General features: G+C 44.0%; 11 protein-coding genes across 11 annotated transcripts; 7 read left to right on the forward strand and 4 right to left on the reverse strand.

The window, feature by feature from the left end:
- Positions 1-128: 128 nt before the first annotated feature.
- KL928_002309 (uncharacterized protein) lies at positions 129-3,239 on the forward strand (the record flags this gene model as incomplete). Its single annotated transcript, XM_043202771.1, has 1 exon — positions 129-3,239. The coding sequence occupies one exon, from the start codon at positions 129-131 to the stop codon at positions 3,237-3,239; it is 3,111 nt and encodes a 1,036-aa protein (XP_043060514.1).
- A 418-nt stretch (positions 3,240-3,657) lies between these two features.
- KL928_002310 (uncharacterized protein) lies at positions 3,658-4,500 on the forward strand (the record flags this gene model as incomplete). The annotated part of the gene is made up of 1 exon (XM_043202773.1): positions 3,658-4,500. One exon carries the CDS (start codon positions 3,658-3,660, stop codon positions 4,498-4,500), a length of 843 nt encoding a protein of 280 aa, XP_043060515.1.
- A 72-nt stretch (positions 4,501-4,572) lies between these two features.
- KL928_002311 (uncharacterized protein) lies at positions 4,573-5,175 on the forward strand (the record flags this gene model as incomplete). Its single annotated transcript, XM_043202774.1, has 1 exon — positions 4,573-5,175. One exon carries the CDS (start codon positions 4,573-4,575, stop codon positions 5,173-5,175), a length of 603 nt encoding a protein of 200 aa, XP_043060516.1.
- An 81-nt stretch (positions 5,176-5,256) lies between these two features.
- Positions 5,257-5,772, reverse strand: KL928_002312 (uncharacterized protein; the record flags this gene model as incomplete). Its single annotated transcript, XM_043202775.1, has 1 exon — positions 5,257-5,772. One exon carries the CDS (start codon positions 5,770-5,772, stop codon positions 5,257-5,259), a length of 516 nt encoding a protein of 171 aa, XP_043060517.1.
- A 232-nt stretch (positions 5,773-6,004) lies between these two features.
- KL928_002313 (uncharacterized protein) lies at positions 6,005-6,859 on the forward strand (the record flags this gene model as incomplete). The annotated part of the gene is made up of 1 exon (XM_043202776.1): positions 6,005-6,859. One exon carries the CDS (start codon positions 6,005-6,007, stop codon positions 6,857-6,859), a length of 855 nt encoding a protein of 284 aa, XP_043060518.1.
- A 60-nt stretch (positions 6,860-6,919) lies between these two features.
- Positions 6,920-9,097, reverse strand: KL928_002314 (uncharacterized protein; the record flags this gene model as incomplete). Its single annotated transcript, XM_043202777.1, has 1 exon — positions 6,920-9,097. The coding sequence occupies one exon, from the start codon at positions 9,095-9,097 to the stop codon at positions 6,920-6,922; it is 2,178 nt and encodes a 725-aa protein (XP_043060519.1).
- A 266-nt stretch (positions 9,098-9,363) lies between these two features.
- On the reverse strand, positions 9,364-10,602 carry KL928_002315 (uncharacterized protein; the record flags this gene model as incomplete). The annotated part of the gene is made up of 1 exon (XM_043202778.1): positions 9,364-10,602. The coding sequence occupies one exon, from the start codon at positions 10,600-10,602 to the stop codon at positions 9,364-9,366; it is 1,239 nt and encodes a 412-aa protein (XP_043060520.1).
- Positions 10,603-11,001: 399 nt separating this feature from the next.
- On the forward strand, positions 11,002-12,486 carry KL928_002316 (uncharacterized protein; the record flags this gene model as incomplete). The annotated part of the gene is made up of 1 exon (XM_043202779.1): positions 11,002-12,486. The coding sequence occupies one exon, from the start codon at positions 11,002-11,004 to the stop codon at positions 12,484-12,486; it is 1,485 nt and encodes a 494-aa protein (XP_043060521.1).
- Positions 12,487-13,070: 584 nt separating this feature from the next.
- Positions 13,071-13,535, reverse strand: KL928_002317 (uncharacterized protein; the record flags this gene model as incomplete). The annotated part of the gene is made up of 1 exon (XM_043202780.1): positions 13,071-13,535. One exon carries the CDS (start codon positions 13,533-13,535, stop codon positions 13,071-13,073), a length of 465 nt encoding a protein of 154 aa, XP_043060522.1.
- A 47-nt stretch (positions 13,536-13,582) lies between these two features.
- Positions 13,583-14,209, forward strand: KL928_002318 (uncharacterized protein; the record flags this gene model as incomplete). The annotated part of the gene is made up of 1 exon (XM_043202781.1): positions 13,583-14,209. One exon carries the CDS (start codon positions 13,583-13,585, stop codon positions 14,207-14,209), a length of 627 nt encoding a protein of 208 aa, XP_043060523.1.
- Positions 14,210-14,275: 66 nt separating this feature from the next.
- KL928_002319 (uncharacterized protein) lies at positions 14,276-16,195 on the forward strand (the record flags this gene model as incomplete). Its single annotated transcript, XM_043202782.1, has 1 exon — positions 14,276-16,195. The coding sequence occupies one exon, from the start codon at positions 14,276-14,278 to the stop codon at positions 16,193-16,195; it is 1,920 nt and encodes a 639-aa protein (XP_043060524.1).
- Positions 16,196-16,327: the final 132 nt, after the last annotated feature.

Below are 16,327 nucleotides of genomic sequence, written 5' to 3' on the forward strand. Positions count from 1 at the left end.
TTGGTAACTGGAAACAGATTTAGCGTTAAAGTCGTCACCACGGTATTTCTCTGGTTGATATGCTTTTCCAAAATTGCTAATATTTGTTGTCAAGACCAACGGTAGTGAGCCTGGAAACCATCTGCGCGATGTCTCACAATAAAGGAAAACCTGTACTAGAGTTGTTCCGGGAAACGGATGATGACAATGATAACTATACCAACGAGTTCGAAACCGCAGAGCTCATCACAACAACGAGAAAGTTTTTGGTGCAGCAGTACGAAATTGATAACGCCCTAAAAGTCCTAAATCCTAACAATGTGCACCACAACAACCGGCGTTCTTCTACACTTGGGCAACAAACTGGCACTAAAGAACAAAAAATGGGTATCCGTTCAACAAATTCGCAGTGTCATCGCAACGCTTACTCATCTCCTGATGTAATTCAGCGGGCGAATCAGCCTAATCGCCCAAGCTATTCACACCCCAATACCTATGCTATGACTGATCTCTCTCCCGAGGAGTTTGCAAAGTACACAAAGCTCAGACATGTCGGAAGAGGCGCATATGGTGGAGTCTACCAGGCCAAACATGCTGACACAGGAGAAATATATGCGATGAAGGTTATTGAGCTTGATCACACGCACTCTGACTCCTCCTCAAGAAACGGCGTGGCAGCAAATGATAATCAGCACTTGATGAATGAAATCCTCATCATGAAGCAGTTCGACCACGTCAACGTTGTGAAATTGTTCCATTATCATTTAAACGAGATGTCTATGAATCTGATACTAGAATACTGCGAGAGTGGCTCTTTGAGAGACCGTTACAGAGCCAAGGGACCTTTGCCTGAACATGAGGTTATAGGATATATCAAACAGACGTTAGAGGGACTAGTTTATTTGCACAAGAAACGCTTCATTCACAGTGACATTAAAGCAGCGAACATTCTGCTTAAAAATGGCGTTATAAAGCTTGCAGATTTTGGTGTCAGTATCAAATTTGACGCTAAGGACGATATGGAAACGTTGAAAAACAAGAAAAAGGAAGCAAACGGATCGCCTTATTGGATGGCACCAGAGGTTATTAGACTACAAGGAGTCTCAACAGCTTCTGACATTTGGAGTTTGGGAGCTACGGTAGTGGAACTACTCACCACTCAGCCGCCCTTCTACCAGCATGATCCGTTCCCTGCGTGTCACGCGATCGGATCGGGAGAGCCTCCAAATATACCATCGGGAATTTCTCAAGAGTGTTTCCAGTTTCTAACAGCTGGGTGTTTCCAACAGGACAGGAAAGCTAGACTCAGTGCAGAACAGCTCCTGCGACATCCATGGACTCAAGGAGAAATTAAACAAGATGAATCACATAAATCCAGCCTCAATCGCGAGAACAGAACTGGATTTCTAAAACAATATAACGAGACGTTCCAGGACAATTACGATAATGATTTTGAAGAGCGATCCATAAATCTGTTGATGACTATCAATACCATGAATAAAAAACAAAGGCTTGAAATCTACAAAGAGTCTATGTCAGGAGAAAGCGAGGACGATTTCATGGACGTTTTCGAGATCGAAGATTTCAAAGATCTAGACATTGGAAGTCAAAAGGAAACCGACATAAGAGAACAAAAAAGAGCATACATTCGGGATATGATTGACCGCACCGAGCAAGCAGATTTGGAAGAGTTGCAGCTGATTTACAAGTTTGTGACCGAAGACGACGACTGTGGCCAGGACGGTGAAAAGTTTCACGCAGGGCTGAACTTCGTGATAAAATGCCTTATTGAACAGAAATTTGTGTATAAGCTTACGTCAAGGCTGTTGACAGAAACTTCTGACGATTGCAAAATTGAGCTCATGAAAATTGCAGTCCAGCTCTTCCTACATGACACTCAAAGTATGGTGACATTCTACCATTGCGGATGTACCTCGAGACTCATCAAGGCTTACTACGAGGAGGAAAGCGTCTTTACATATTTGTCCATGCTTGTGAAGTCCAATTTGCCGACTCTGTCTCTTATATCAACAGATATCTGTGAAGTGCTGGTCTTGACGCTGAAAACTGGAGACTCAATGAGACAAAATTCATGCGTTGAGCTGCTGCTTGAACTTTTCAGAAACGAGAAAATTGAGAAGCAGGGGATGTCTGCAATTCTAGTTACGCATTCTGTTCCGAGATTGCTTGCCACCAGTTTGAGCAACATTAGGGGCCACATGAGTGAAGCACAACTAGCAGTGGCTGCTAGGACCGTCAAGCTTCTGGCTAAAGTGGCGCACTACTGTTCCGATAATCTTCGAGGCAGATTCTTTACTGGCGATTTCTTCACATGCCTATTTAGGAGATTCGCAAAACTGCCTCTTGAGTCGAAACTCGAGATGGTGAGGATAGTGAATAAGTGCGAAATGTTTCTGGATGGCGCTTTGGAAGATTTAGATAATTCACAGATTCAGCAGATCTTCGATCAGCTTCTGGAGGACCTCTCCTCGGAGGACTGTTCTAAAGCATACGAAAGATTTGTGAAATGTGCAATACCTATTCTTCAAAAGCTATGCACTTTGGATTCTAGCCGACATGTGGATTTATTGTCCACGAGCAGCATCGAGCTTTTCAACCACTTGCTTAAGCTCTTTGCCAACTCAAAACGGAACGAGATAATCAGAAACCAGGTAGTTGATATTTTTGCAGCTGCGGTCGGCAATCCTGAGCTATCCCAGGTGTGCAGGCGATACGGTGCAATCGAGATTCTGATTAACATTCTTGACTACCCCCAATACCGACTTTTGGCAACTCGCAACATAAGATGCCTCGTGGAGACAGAGGGTGACATCCTTGATGAAGCACTGAAAAGAAAGCCAGTGCTTCTTAACAAGATCGTGGCAGCTTTTAAACTCGATAACGACCTCGATCAATTTCTCATGGAGTTTACTAAAGTGCTCGAGAAACACCGTGACAAGTGGGTTCATTCGAACAGAAAACACACTCAGTCATTCAGCATTTACAACTATATGTGCTCTTCCGAGGAGATTTTGAACTCGTTATTTGAACGGCTATCGCAGCCGGAACTAGTCGATCCTCTGTTGGTTCTCCAGCTTTTCCAGGTCTTATACAGTCGCAAGCCGCAGAGCTTTGTGCTCCGAGAGTTCCAGCCGGCCTTTCAGGATTTGCGGGACGAACTACTGAAGGGAAGTGGACCCAGTGACGCTCAAAAAGACCGTTTGATCGATATCATTGATGACATTTTGATAGAACGCTAAAATGATAAACACTCCGTGTAAGGATGTATGTAACCCGCATTTTAGGTAACTAAACATTAACATGACTAAATAATATAGCCGACTTCCGTATTTCTTCTGTTTTGACATGAAAGAGGCCGATCTGGAGGACAATGGTGTACATAGGAACAGGTCTGTGTTCAAGGATGTAGTGATCAAAAATTACCATCCGATATGGAACGTGGCTTTCATGTCAACAGGAATATGCTCGGGAGTTCTATTCCGCTTTCCCTATGAGATTGGCGTTTTTCGCATTTTTGGGCTTATTATGTGGGCCGTTTCTCTCTCCTTGTTCATAATGGTCAATTCGTTTCTATTATTGAAAATGTACTGGTTTCGGGAATTTACTTATCAACTGGCTACCGATATCCAGCTGAATTTATTTTTGGGGCCTTATTCCATGGGATTTAGCACGATCATCAACATGATTCACATGATAACAGAACACTATAACAAGAGCTTTAAAGTCGGGCTAGTGATCATGTGGTTTATTAATTTTACCATGGCTCTGTTGTGTGGCTGGATGCTAGTCTTCGTACTGCTTTGGAAAAGTAAAATCGAGCAGTTTCAACTAAACCCTCAGCTTATACTACCAGTATTACCACTGACAGTGTGCGGATCGAGTGGTGCATTTATCTGTGAAGCCTTTACAGGCTACTCCAGCCGGATTCAGCTGATTCTCATCATTTTGACATACCTGCTTTGGGCCAACTCCATGATGCTTGGGTTCAGTCTGATCGCAATATTCTTCTGGAAGATGCTTGTGTACAAGCTCCCTCCAAAGCAGCTCATATTTACCCCTTTTGCCCCAATTGGTCTGATCGGTCATGGAGTCTGGGGTATTTTACTCAACGGTAGCAATCTCAGGCTCTATCTTGAGAGCGAGGATGTTAAGTTATCGGTTGATACGCAGCTCCTGGGGCTTGGGATCCAGTACGTGACAGGAATGGTGGCATTATTTTTGATCTCAGTTGGATTTTTTTTCACCTTTCTCGGTCTGGCAATGTGGATTGTATACGGACTTCCAGCTTTCAACCGCACTTATTGGATTGTTCCGTTCCCGGTGTGCGCCCTGAGCCTGGGGATTACCGAATTTTACACCATCTTTCACATAGAAGCGTTCAGAGTGGTCGGCACGATTTATGCGGTTTTTGGGATTTTGATGGTGCTTGCATGCTTGGCAGGCAGCCTGCTCTTCGAGGTCCCTTATAGCGACATAAAATCTTATAGGTGTAAGGAGTAAGTATTTTGATCCGGACATCCCAAAGTAATATTTTAGAAAAAAAACATCAGTTGCATATACCCCAAACACAATATGTCGTCTACGACAGAATCATCGGCCTCGCCTCATGAGGAGATAGTGTTTGACTATCTTCCGTATATCGATCAGGAGCCGTCTAACGACGTTCTAGCAGTGGTGGACGATTTGATTCAGGAAGAACTGATGAACTTTAATTTGCATCAATTGCATCCGAAATTGCGTAGCGGAACTGTGGACTTGGACAACGAGTCGCGGAGCCTGCCAGTTACCAATGAGGGAATTGGAGGAATCAGTATATCAAGCTACAGCAACCTACTGAACGAGCAGAACGAACCAGACATCAAGAAGATGAAGACGGCGTTGTCATATGCTCAGCTACGGTACCGGACTCTTCTCCTCAACGGCCAGGAGAACGCACAGGAGATCAACAAGAACAAGTGGATGACGCATTTGGATAATTTGAAGCAGCACCAAGAGGCACTAGAGCGCGCTATTGAACGAAAGAGACGACACAAGGACGAAATTAACGAGGAACGCAAACGGCAATGCACAGAATTCGAGCCTATGAACGAGTATTTGGGAACAAGATGGACCGAGAAAATGGAAGAGCTGATCGACATTGGCGTCGAGACCGCTCTTCAGGAACTGGAGGACTGATTAGGGGCATACGAATAACGACGGGGAAGGCATTATTGCTACGCTCGCATTAATATCTTATGACAATTATCGAGTATGTATCTAAGCAAGAACATCAGCATCGTACTTGGCCTTGAACCAAGCAATGGTGTCCTCCTTGGAGCACTTGTGAGAAACACCAACCTTACCCTTAGCTCTCTTTCTTCTGGCAACTCTGAAACCAGCTCTGCCCATCACGACGTAGAAGTCCATACCGTAGATTCCAATACCTGGGTCGTACTTGATACCCAAGTCGATGTGTTCTTGAATACCGAAACCGAAGTTACCAGTCTCGGAGAAGTTCTTCTCTCTGAGTTGGTATTCCTTCACCTTCAATCCTCTCTCCAAAATCTCCTCTGCCTTTGGTCCTCTAACGGTAACGTGAACAGCGATCTTCTCGTTTCTTCTGATACCAAAAGTTCTGACGGTGTATCTGGCTTTGCTCTGCACTGGGGTCTGACCAGACAGTTGCTCCAGCACCTTGGAAGCTCTGGTCAATCTGTCACCAGACTCACCAACACAAATGTTGAGAACCAACTTCTCAATCTTGAGTTCTCTCATAGGGTTTTGGCTCGACATGTCGATATTGATAGTTAATTCAAGAGTTGATACAAAAATTTTTCATCCATCCGCACACCATCTCAGAATTGGCAGAGTGCACGGGCAATAAAAGATCATGTGACTTCTTTGGTTTCTGAAAAACCCTTACTGGTGCATGGATGTAAAAAAGTTGAGCTCAACTGCACACCCGTGAACCTGCGAGACAGACTCGCTTTTAGCATCATTACAGTGGCAAATAAATTTAACCAACATGTCCATCACAGAGATTGGGAAAAGATTTACCTTCAAAACCCAATTCGAAGCAGAATTGGAAGAGGCCGCTGCAGACTATCAAAGAATACAGCCGTCACTCAATTCCCTCGCCCCAAGTATATCAGTTCCTCCAATATCACAGCCAACAGCCTTCCTTAGAGCACACACCGATCATGACTCGAATCCCGATTGTAAAATCAAGATGGCTCACGGAACCACCACGCTGGCGTTCCGGTTCCAAGGAGGAATTATCGTGGCCGTCGATTCTAGAGCCACCGCTGGCAATTGGATTGCGTCTCAAACCGTGAAGAAAGTCATTGAAATCAACCCAATGTTATTGGGAACTATGGCTGGTACAGCCTGCGACTGTCAGTATTGGGAAACCTGGTTGGGAACTCAATGCAGACTTCATGAGCTTAGAAACAAAGAGCGGATCTCGGTTTGTGCTGCATCTAAGATCTTGTGCAATCTCGTCTACAGTTACAAAGGCATGGGTCTCGGAATGGGTACCATGATTTGCGGATACACACCAAAAGAGGGCCCTACCATCTACTACGTGGATTCTGACGGAACGAGATTGAAGGGCGATATGTTTTGCGTCGGTTCTGGCCAGACATTTGCCTACGGTGTGCTTGACACTAATTACAAGTGGGACCTGTCCGTTGAGGACGCTCTTTACTTGGGAAAAAGAGCTATCCTTGCTGCCGCACACAGAGATGCATACTCTGGTGGATCTATCAATCTATACCACGTCACCGAAAATGGATGGGTTTTCCACGGCAATCACGATGTTGGTCCTCTTTTCTGGGAAATCAAAGAGAAGGAGAAGTCGTTCAACAATGTCGAGGCATAAATCATTGTATATTGATTTACGAATACAACGCATATGCGCATATACAATTATATGGATGTACTATTCAATTTTAGAGGATTTGGGGTCTGGCTCTTGGTCCTTAGTCGAGTCCAACGAGTCCAGCGTTCTTTTCTTTGAGTCAAGCTCTACTTCACCCGAGTGTTGAGCGAGAAACTTGTCCAAATCCAATTCCTTCGAAGTGTCTTTATCATGATCCATGCCATCAAGCATTAGTTTCATATCCAAATCTTCTAGCTCGGACTTAGGTTTTGCAACGGGAGCAGCAGGAGGAGTTGGCTGTGAGAACTTCTGGAACTGTAGTTGTATGCTTTCGTTATCGTATTGAGATTGCTTTTGCTGAACTGGTTTATTAATTGATCTCGAGCTGGAAGGTGCCACTGATGATGGCTTACCGTAGTATTGAGGTTTTCGAATTGAAGGGATTGGAGACGAGGAGGAGGGACTGGGAGTCGTGCTTGCTATTCCCGCTTGAGCTGAGGAAATGGACTTGATCGATCCTGAAGTGGCTAATGGTTTGGGGACAGGAGGAGTAGGCCTTGCAAACTGCTGGATGTTAGAGCGAGCAGGTGCTGGTTCAACAGGCTTGGAAACGGGCGGAGCTGGCGAGCTGCTAGGAGGCGGGAGACCCTTTTTCTTGGTCACTTGAATGGTAGCAGCGTTCAAAGCGGCGGAGAGAATCTTAGTAATATGTGCAGGGTTTTTGTCAATTAGCGTGACCAACGGGAAACCCTGAATTCCAGCATTTTTGGCGGCTTGGTTCACCTGGGCAATGGTCATCGCAAGAGCCTGGGTGAGAATCTGAGTAGTTGTTTCTTTATCGTACATTTTGCGGTCCTTGGTGAGTCTGATAAGTTCCTGCTGTAAATACGAGAGCGCTTTCTTTGTGTCTCCAGACAGTTTCGAGTTCGAAGACTCAGAGCTGTTTGATTCCGGGGCAGGGGAGCTCGACGACTGCGACTCGGGACGAGTTGGATGTTGTTGGAACTGCTGTGACAGAGTCTGTAAGTGCTGTGTGGCCTTGATATTGGCGAGCTCTATTTGTTTTCGTTTCAGGCGTTCTTTTTCAGCAAAGTACTCTTCATCGAGACCCCATAACCAGCCTTTTCCTTCTTTGCACACCTTGCGGAAGGATTTGTTCAAAGACAGGTTGTGTCTGACAGAGCTTTGCCAGCCATCTGGACAGTAATAATAGTAAGGATATAATTCCTGGATTCCTTTGTAGATTTCCGAGAGAGACATGCCCCGTTCGGTTCCTTTCTGTCGCAAACATTCGGCAATAAGCGTTGAATAGGAAAAGTTGGGTTTTGTTCGGTATTCTTCTGGAATTTCCTCGGGCTTGTAAACTTTCTTGACTGTTTTCAATGGTTTTTTCAGCTTATCCTTTGCCGACTGAAGAGATTGTTGTGCGCGTCCGGCCGCAGATAAGGCGTTCACACCATCCACCATAGAAAGCTGGCTTCCATTTCTCGCGGCGGCAGCAGCAGCTGCCGCTTCCTCCCGTTTGACTACAGAAGCCTCCGCACTAGCTCTTAACTCATTGACAAAGTCATCACCCAATTTGGGGACCGTTGAGGATTTGCTGTCAATCACCTTTGGCCGTTGCGGAGTCGACGAGCCTTCTCGCGAACTTCCGCTGCTAGTGGCATGGTTATTAGAGAATGAAGTCTTCAAGCTGACTGCATCTGAAGGATTAATAGGCTTGATTTGTTTTCCATTGGAATCGGTAACAGTTTCGTCTGTTGGAAGGATAAACATAAACCTTGTTTCGCCTATTTGTATTCGAGTCTTGTCTTTGAGTGGTAGCGTTACCCCGTTCTCAACAAATATGTCGTCGACAAAAGCGCCATTTCTACCAACAACGGACAGCTCGAATCTCTGATTGCCAAAATTGTAAAATATTTTTGCATGCCTTCTGGAAATAGCTTTCTGCTGGCCAAGATGTATATCGAGAGAATCGGTACTCGTGTCACCCTCAACCAGCCTTCCAAGTAAGATCTGCATGGTTTGTACGTAGAAAGTGAAATTTTCAAAATCCAGCATAGCGTACGCTTGGATATGATCAGATCCCTCCCCGTGTTCAAAAGATTTACCCTTGGAAGACTGCATTGCCATGGGAAGCTGTAAACTGGAATCTGTACCATGTACCTGTTTCGCTGATGAAGCGGTAGATTCATTGCAATCGCTCAACGGATCATCTCCTGAAAGCGTCGATGTCATTTTTCGGAATATCCTTGTTTATAATTCTATAGTTCCATCGACCGGCTTCTATAAATCTTGATCTCAAAAAAACACAAAAACACAAAAGCGCGTGTAATCGTGTAGTTAGTTTGTTGATCAACGAGCTGTGAACTCTTGGTAAAGAACGCGAGATGCAAACAACACTTGTGACAAGGTATTTAATTTTTTTTCCTCAATTCAAAATTTTCATATCTACTGTTCGCCGATCGACGCGACTTCAAGATTAGATTCATTGATAACGTTATTCATGTATTTAGTGAAAGAAGCTCCTCTAGAGTGCACCTTTTCACCAGAATAAGCCTCAGAATCTTGTGCACTTGAGGATTCCCCGTCATCCTGTTCGATTCCTCTCTAGTCAATAATTCGAGTACTTTTCCTTCCTTGACTAACGTGATGAGATAGTAGGGATCGTAGTCATAACCGTGGTATGGAGCGCTACCCGTAGCGGCATGCAATAAGACCAAGCCTGCACTATAAAGATCTGTGCTGAAACTTGGAAGTTTGTTCTGATCCTTGAGCAGTTCCGGTGGAGTAAACTGCAGAGTCATTTCCGGTTGCTCGTGTATTTCTGTGATTTTGGCTGACGATGTAAAATCAATGAGCTTGAAAACTGGTTCAGAAGTAGAGGCATTCTCCACCAAAATATTATCAGTCTTAATATCACAATGAACGGCCTCAAGGTCTCGCAGGACTTGGAGCACGTTCAGTAAGAAGGTGAACAAACAAAACCAATTTGTTAGGCCGATCGCCGGTTCAGAAGCATCGGTTATCTCGCGCCTTTCGTTAATGAATTTGAATAGGTCCGTATCGGAGTTCTTCAATAGGAGGCAAGGTAACAAATCTGTTTTCTTGATCATAGGGAACTGTGTTTTGTCCAGATAATACAAACCATATGCGTCGACGAATGGAAATGGCTTATCACCATATTTCCTATACCACATGTTGTCTCTATAGTTTTTTAGGAGAAGCAAGAACTCTGTCTCCTTCTCTATGAGCTTGACTTTATTTTTTGCGGTTGGGATCTTGATAGCAAATTGCATAGCCATGTTCTTAGCTTCTCTTGTTGAAAGAGTGGCCAAATGCACATATGAGTTGGATCCCTTACCAAGAAGTCTATCAAGCTTGATTTCGAAGACCGCCGAGGAAAGGACAAAGTTTTCTAGCGATTTGGATTTTAATTTATACGGGGTGAGGAGTTTCGTACCCGATGGCGTTTTCGGTACCCCAATACAGTGCTTTGGGATCTGGGGCCTGGTATCCAGAATATTTGAAAGAACATGTGAGCTATCAAATTTCTGAGATGAAGGTGAAGTTGGCGAATTGTAATACGGCTCCGTTGTTCCCGTCGTACTGGCGTTCGTGGTATCAACTGTGATTGAATCCGTTCCAAGACATGACATGGTAGTGCTGGATGACGATTTTGTGTCCTCAAAGGTAGCCGACGATACCTCACATACCGGGGTATAGGGCGGTGTTTGAGACATGGCTACTTTGGACACATGTAATGAAACCAAGCAAACGTTTCAAATAATTGCTTGTAAGTAAGTGCTTCAGTCCAAAGTGCAATAGATTCCCTAAAATGCGGAGCGCGGCAGCTCTTTCAATTTTACACTCCAAATTATAAGCAATTAAAGGGGTTTCTTTGTCACAATTTTTGTAGCGTATCCAAATTCGGGAGATTTACACTGCCAAGAACAAAAGATTATCGTACCGCCTAAAGGAAATGCAAGAGTGATAAAAAATTAGACAAAAAAATGGGCGGCTGCGCGACTTGGAGGAAGAGAATTGAAATACGGCTGTGTAGATATAATTAAAAAAAGATCGGTTGATTTTTGAAAACCTTTAGAATCGTTTCAATTTATAATCAATAATTCACATTTCTGATGTCATTGTGTCGAAGTCAGTTTTTCTTTGTGAAAAACACTTCTTTGCTTAGTGTGGGGCTTAAGGGAGGCCCAGGCAAGCAACTGTCGCGACTCTTATACAAAAGTCAGCCTAAGCCAAAGATTAGAGTGTTGGGGTCAAGTTTTTTCAAGACATCTCCTCCTTCGATTGCATCAAAGGTTTACGGTATGAAGCGCACAAATGGCCAGTCTTTGTTCGACCAAAAGAGACAGTTCAGCACCTCGAAGACCATTTTCGAAGAAGCCAGAGTAGTTAAGAAATCTAAATGGCCTGCCAATTCCAATATAAAGCTGGGATACTTGTGTATCGGGACTTCAGTCCTGGTTTTTGCAATCGTTATTCTTGGAGGGCTTACAAGGTTGACCGAGTCCGGTTTATCGATTACTGAATGGAAGCCGGTGACAGGAGCCATTCCTCCGATGTCTCATGAGGACTGGGAAGAAGAGTTTCGCAAATACCAGGACTCTCCCGAGTTCAAATTGCTGAACTCTCACATTACGCTAGAGGAATTCAAATTCATTTTCTTAATGGAGTGGTCTCATAGGCTGTTGGGAAGGATTATTGGAACGGTGTTTGTTCTTCCAACTCTTTATTTCATAGCCCGCAGACAAGTTTCACCGCCCGTTGCATTTAAACTTTTGGGCATTTGTGCTCTTATCGGCCTTCAAGGTGCTATTGGATGGTGGATGGTGTACTCGGGAATCGACGAGAAACTTCTTGAGGAGCGCAGATCGAAACCAACTGTCTCGCAGTATAGACTCACGGCGCATTTGGCTGCTGCATTTTTGGTTTATTGCACTATGATATCTACAGGTTTTGGAATATTGAGAGACCATGCTATCATGAAAGACCCACAAACTTACCTCGAGACCTTCCAAAAAATTCAGTCACCATCGCTCAAATTGTTTCGCCGGCTGAGTAAAGGCTTGCTCGGTTTAGTCTTCTTAACAGCCATGTCGGGAGCCATGGTCGCTGGGTTGGATGCAGGTCTGATTTACAATACTTTCCCCCACATGGGAGACGACTACCTTCCATCAATGAATGAGCTTATGTCTCCAGTGTTTTCCAGACTTGCTGACCAATCTGATTTGTTCTGGAGAAACATGTTTGAGAATCCAGCTACCGTGCAATTAAATCACCGTATACTCGCCATCACCACTTTCTGTTCTGTGCTTGCTCTTCACATGTACTCTCACAGAATCAAAACAATCATGCCAAGGCATGCCTACAAATGGCTTAACATTTCAATGGGACTAGTCTCGCTACAAGTGGCACTTGGAATTTGTACACTATTATGGTTGGTTCCAACCGAGTTGGCAGCAGCGCACCAAGGAGGTGCTCTGGCCCTTCTCACCGGTATTTTGATGACCGTGTGCCACTTGAAGAAGCCAAATAAAACAAACCTAATGTTGCTCAAGAACTTCCTCCATAAGGCAAAGACTAACAGTGCGGTTTTGAAATAAACATGTGTATATTATACGTTGGAGCTTGTACATACAAACTAATTCTGTCTGTCATTTTAAATATTGGCCTCAGCGAGCGAGAAATTACTATAGAAATTCAACATCGAAAAGATTGTGCGATATACACAAGAGACTAAAGAATGTTATTTTTCTCATTCTTCAAGACCCTGGTGGACCAGGAGGTAAGTTATACCCGGTAAATATTGGAGAGACTAACAGCTAGATTACTGTTGAGGTAAGTGGGACAATATTGGCTACTAACTTTTTCTAGCTCAAGAACGACGTTGAAATAAAAGGTACTCTCAAATCCATAGATCAATACCTTAACCTGAAGCTGGATAACATCTCTGCCAACACAACGAAATACCCTCATTTAATAGCAGTGCGCAATTTGTTCATCCGAGGCTCCAACATCAGATACATCCACATAAATCCAAGTTTGGTTGATACCAACCTCTTGCAAGATGCCAGTAGAAGGGAAGCCATGGCTAGCGCAGGTGACAAGATTGGAGGAAAATGAAGGGTGCGGATAGAGACAGATAAGTGCTAAAACACGGACTTGCCGTTACTATTTATGTACATTATTAACCGGATTTTCCATACAAAATTTCAGGGCATTGCGCTCTCTTGTGTCCCTGTTTCATGCAGTAGGAGCAGGTAATCTTTTTGTTTTTGTTTGGAGCCACTGTTGTCCTCTTTGCGACCACAGTTGGCGTAGCAGGTATATTGCATTGACTATGTTTTGAAGATTGGAGTTTGACCTTGTTTGGCAGAAGAATATAGTCTGTCTCTTTCAATTTGTCATACAGCAAAGATCTGCATTCTGGACAACGAAACTCCTCAACCTTGACCACCTCTTCAGCAACGTTCTGTCCACCCTGAATGATTTCAAGATTTTTTAGCTTTTCGAGATATCGATCCAGGTCGCCTATTTTCTCGTTATAGGTCGCCTTCAGCTGGTCAAGCTCGCGTTCCTTGTGTGCTATTTTATCTGCAAGTGCTCTTATTGCTTCATTTACCGTCGCCAGCTGATCAGCTTGATTATTCATATGATGGCCCAAAAATTACGTATTTCTTAATCTAATATTTTCATCACATGAATGTCAATTTGAATACCAAACAAGCACGAGCGTTCAATATATACGAGTCCAGCGCAGGATACTATACAACGGGAAGGTCACTTAAATATAAATTGAATGACCCCGAGGCACTGGTAGATCTGGACGGCCTGCCTCGTCTGAAAGACGGCGTCGATAAGGATAGATACAAGACTCCGGTGGGTTATATTTCCAAAGGGCGAGCCATTGCTCCCGACGAGCTTTTGCACGGTGTGTTCAAAGTAAGTCCCGATGATTTAAAGTACTTGACGCGAGAGGAAATCAAGAAACACACTAGTGTTGATCTTCCATCGTCCGAGTTACTGAAATCTCTGCATTACTATTTCGTTGAACGTATCCAGAACGACAGAACTATCCCTGATAGCCAGAAGAACACGCTCTTCACACGCTTTTGTGACGGTTCTGCTTTGCTGGCAATGGGTGTCCTGGTTGAAAAATGGATCGACGACCTTGTGGGACAGCAAAAGGAGAGCCACAAACATTTCATGGAGCTAGACGAGGTGGAAGACTTGACAGATGTTTTGAAGCGGAAAAGACGTTTGGATTACTATCGAAGGAAGAGACTAAGAAGACATCCTGAACCTGATCTAAGTCGATCGACGTGAGCGACGTCTGGTCCTAAAATTTTTATGAAAAAAATATTTCAGAGAGCTCGTCTATACAGTACAATAATGGGCAAAAGAAAGGGCAATAAAAACGGTAATCAGAATGGCAAGCGCGAAAATAGAGGTTACTGGAAGGAGATAGAGCGTAAGAATGATCAATGGGAGAGATATTATAAGGCCCAGGGTCTGATCCCAGAGGAAGAGTTTGAACAGTTCAAAACGACCTGCCAGCAAGATCTCCCGCTCACCTTCAGAATCACAGGTTTCAAAAAACATGCGAACGAGATTTCCGAGCTATTCACCACTAGACATATGCCAAATCTGACCAACGCAGATGACGAAAACTCCAAGCCCCCATTTCCGTTCCCTTGGTACCCTGGAAAGTTGGGCTTTCAAATAGATTTGCCCAAATCTGTGGTGAAAAAAAACCCATTGTACGCATCAACTCAGAGATTTCTTGTGGTGGAGACAGAGGTTGGTAACATCTCCAGACAGGAGGCCGTCTCGATGATTCCTCCTCTGTTTTTGGATGTGCAACCTCACCATTACGTGTTGGACATGTGTGCGGCTCCTGGTTCCAAGACAGCTCAACTAATTGAAGGTCTACATAGCGAGGGAGTTCACGTGCCTGGGCTCATCGTTGCAAATGATTCGGATTACAAACGGTCTCACATGCTTGTTCATCAAGTGAAGCGTCTCAATTCCCCAAATCTGGTGGTTGTCAACCATGATGCCCAACTATTCCCTAAAATGAAGCTGACTCCGGAAGGCGACTATGTCAAATTTGACAGAATACTGTGTGATGTCCCTTGTACTGGAGATGGTACCATGAGAAAGAATTTGACTGTTTGGAAAGATTGGAGAATAGGAAATGCCTTAGGACTGCACTCACTGCAACTCAATATTTTGATGAGAGGACTGCAGCTTCTCAAAAAGGGGGGCAGACTTGTTTATTCTACCTGCTCCTTAAGTCCTATCGAGAACGAGGCCGTTGTTTCCGCTGCTTTGCGCAAATGGGGCGGTAAAGTGAAAGTCGTCAATTGTGATAACATGCTGATAGGGCTCAAAAGACGTCCGGGGGTGTCAGACTGGAAAGTATTTGGTAAGGATTGGGAAGAGAAAAATAAAGAAGACAACAATGAAAGTCTTCCAAACAGCGTATTTCCTCCATCTGCTGAGGAGGTGAAGGAGTTTAATTTACAGAGCTGTATGAGAGTGTACCCACATGATCAGAACACTGGAGGCTTCTTCATTACTGTCTTAGAGAAAGTGAACCCAGATGAGGATAAGAGAGACGGCGATGAAGAGCCTGCTGCGAAGAAACCTAAATTGGAGAGCAGCAACGAGGGCGAGAAAAAGATTGAGCCTGTGAAGAAAGAAAGACTACCGAGGGACGCCAACGAAGAGCCATTTGTGTTCTTGGATAAGGACAATGAAGAGCTTAAAAAATGCTGGGACTTCTATGAAGTGAAGGACACTTTCCCGAAGGACAGCATGCTGGTCAGAAACGGCACTGGTGAGCCACTTAGATCCATGTATTTTGCCTCTCCAATAGTGAAGAACGTCATTCAAACGAACGAAGCCAAGCTGAAGTTAATTTATGCAGGAGTCAAAGTGTTTGTTTCGCAAAGAGCAGAATACTCGCAACAAGCATGTCCCTGGAGAGTCCAATACGAGGCCATGCCTATTTTGAAGGATCATTTGGGAAGCAGCAGAACTTTTGAGATCAATCTAGACCTTTTGAGGATTCTTTTAAGCGAGACGTTCCCTAACGTGAATAAGATCAGAGAGGACAAGGTGGATCCTGAATTTATCGAGAAGATTACCGACTTTCCTGAAGGATGCTTTTTCGTGAGAGTGAAAAGAGGAGAGGACAAAGAGGATATGTATTTGCCTCTCTGGAAAGGACGCTCCAATTTCAACTTGATGGTCAACAAACACGAGACCCACGAGCTACTGTATAGATTATTCGGCGTTGAAAATTAATAGGGATTCAAAACTAGAGTTTAGCTTTTAAGTTGCACATGCTACATTTTTTTTACGTCTTGTGCACATTTTCTTAGAATATTTATAAAAATAATCTAGCTTGTTCCACATATACAAATCGCTCTAATGATA

The sequence above is a fragment of the Ogataea angusta genome (genome assembly GCF_019207475.1).
Source record: "Ogataea angusta isolate 61-244 chromosome Unknown 61-244_NODE_4_length_877678_cov_91.023368, whole genome shotgun sequence".
Lineage (NCBI taxonomy): Eukaryota > Fungi > Ascomycota > Pichiomycetes > Pichiales > Pichiaceae > Ogataea > Ogataea angusta.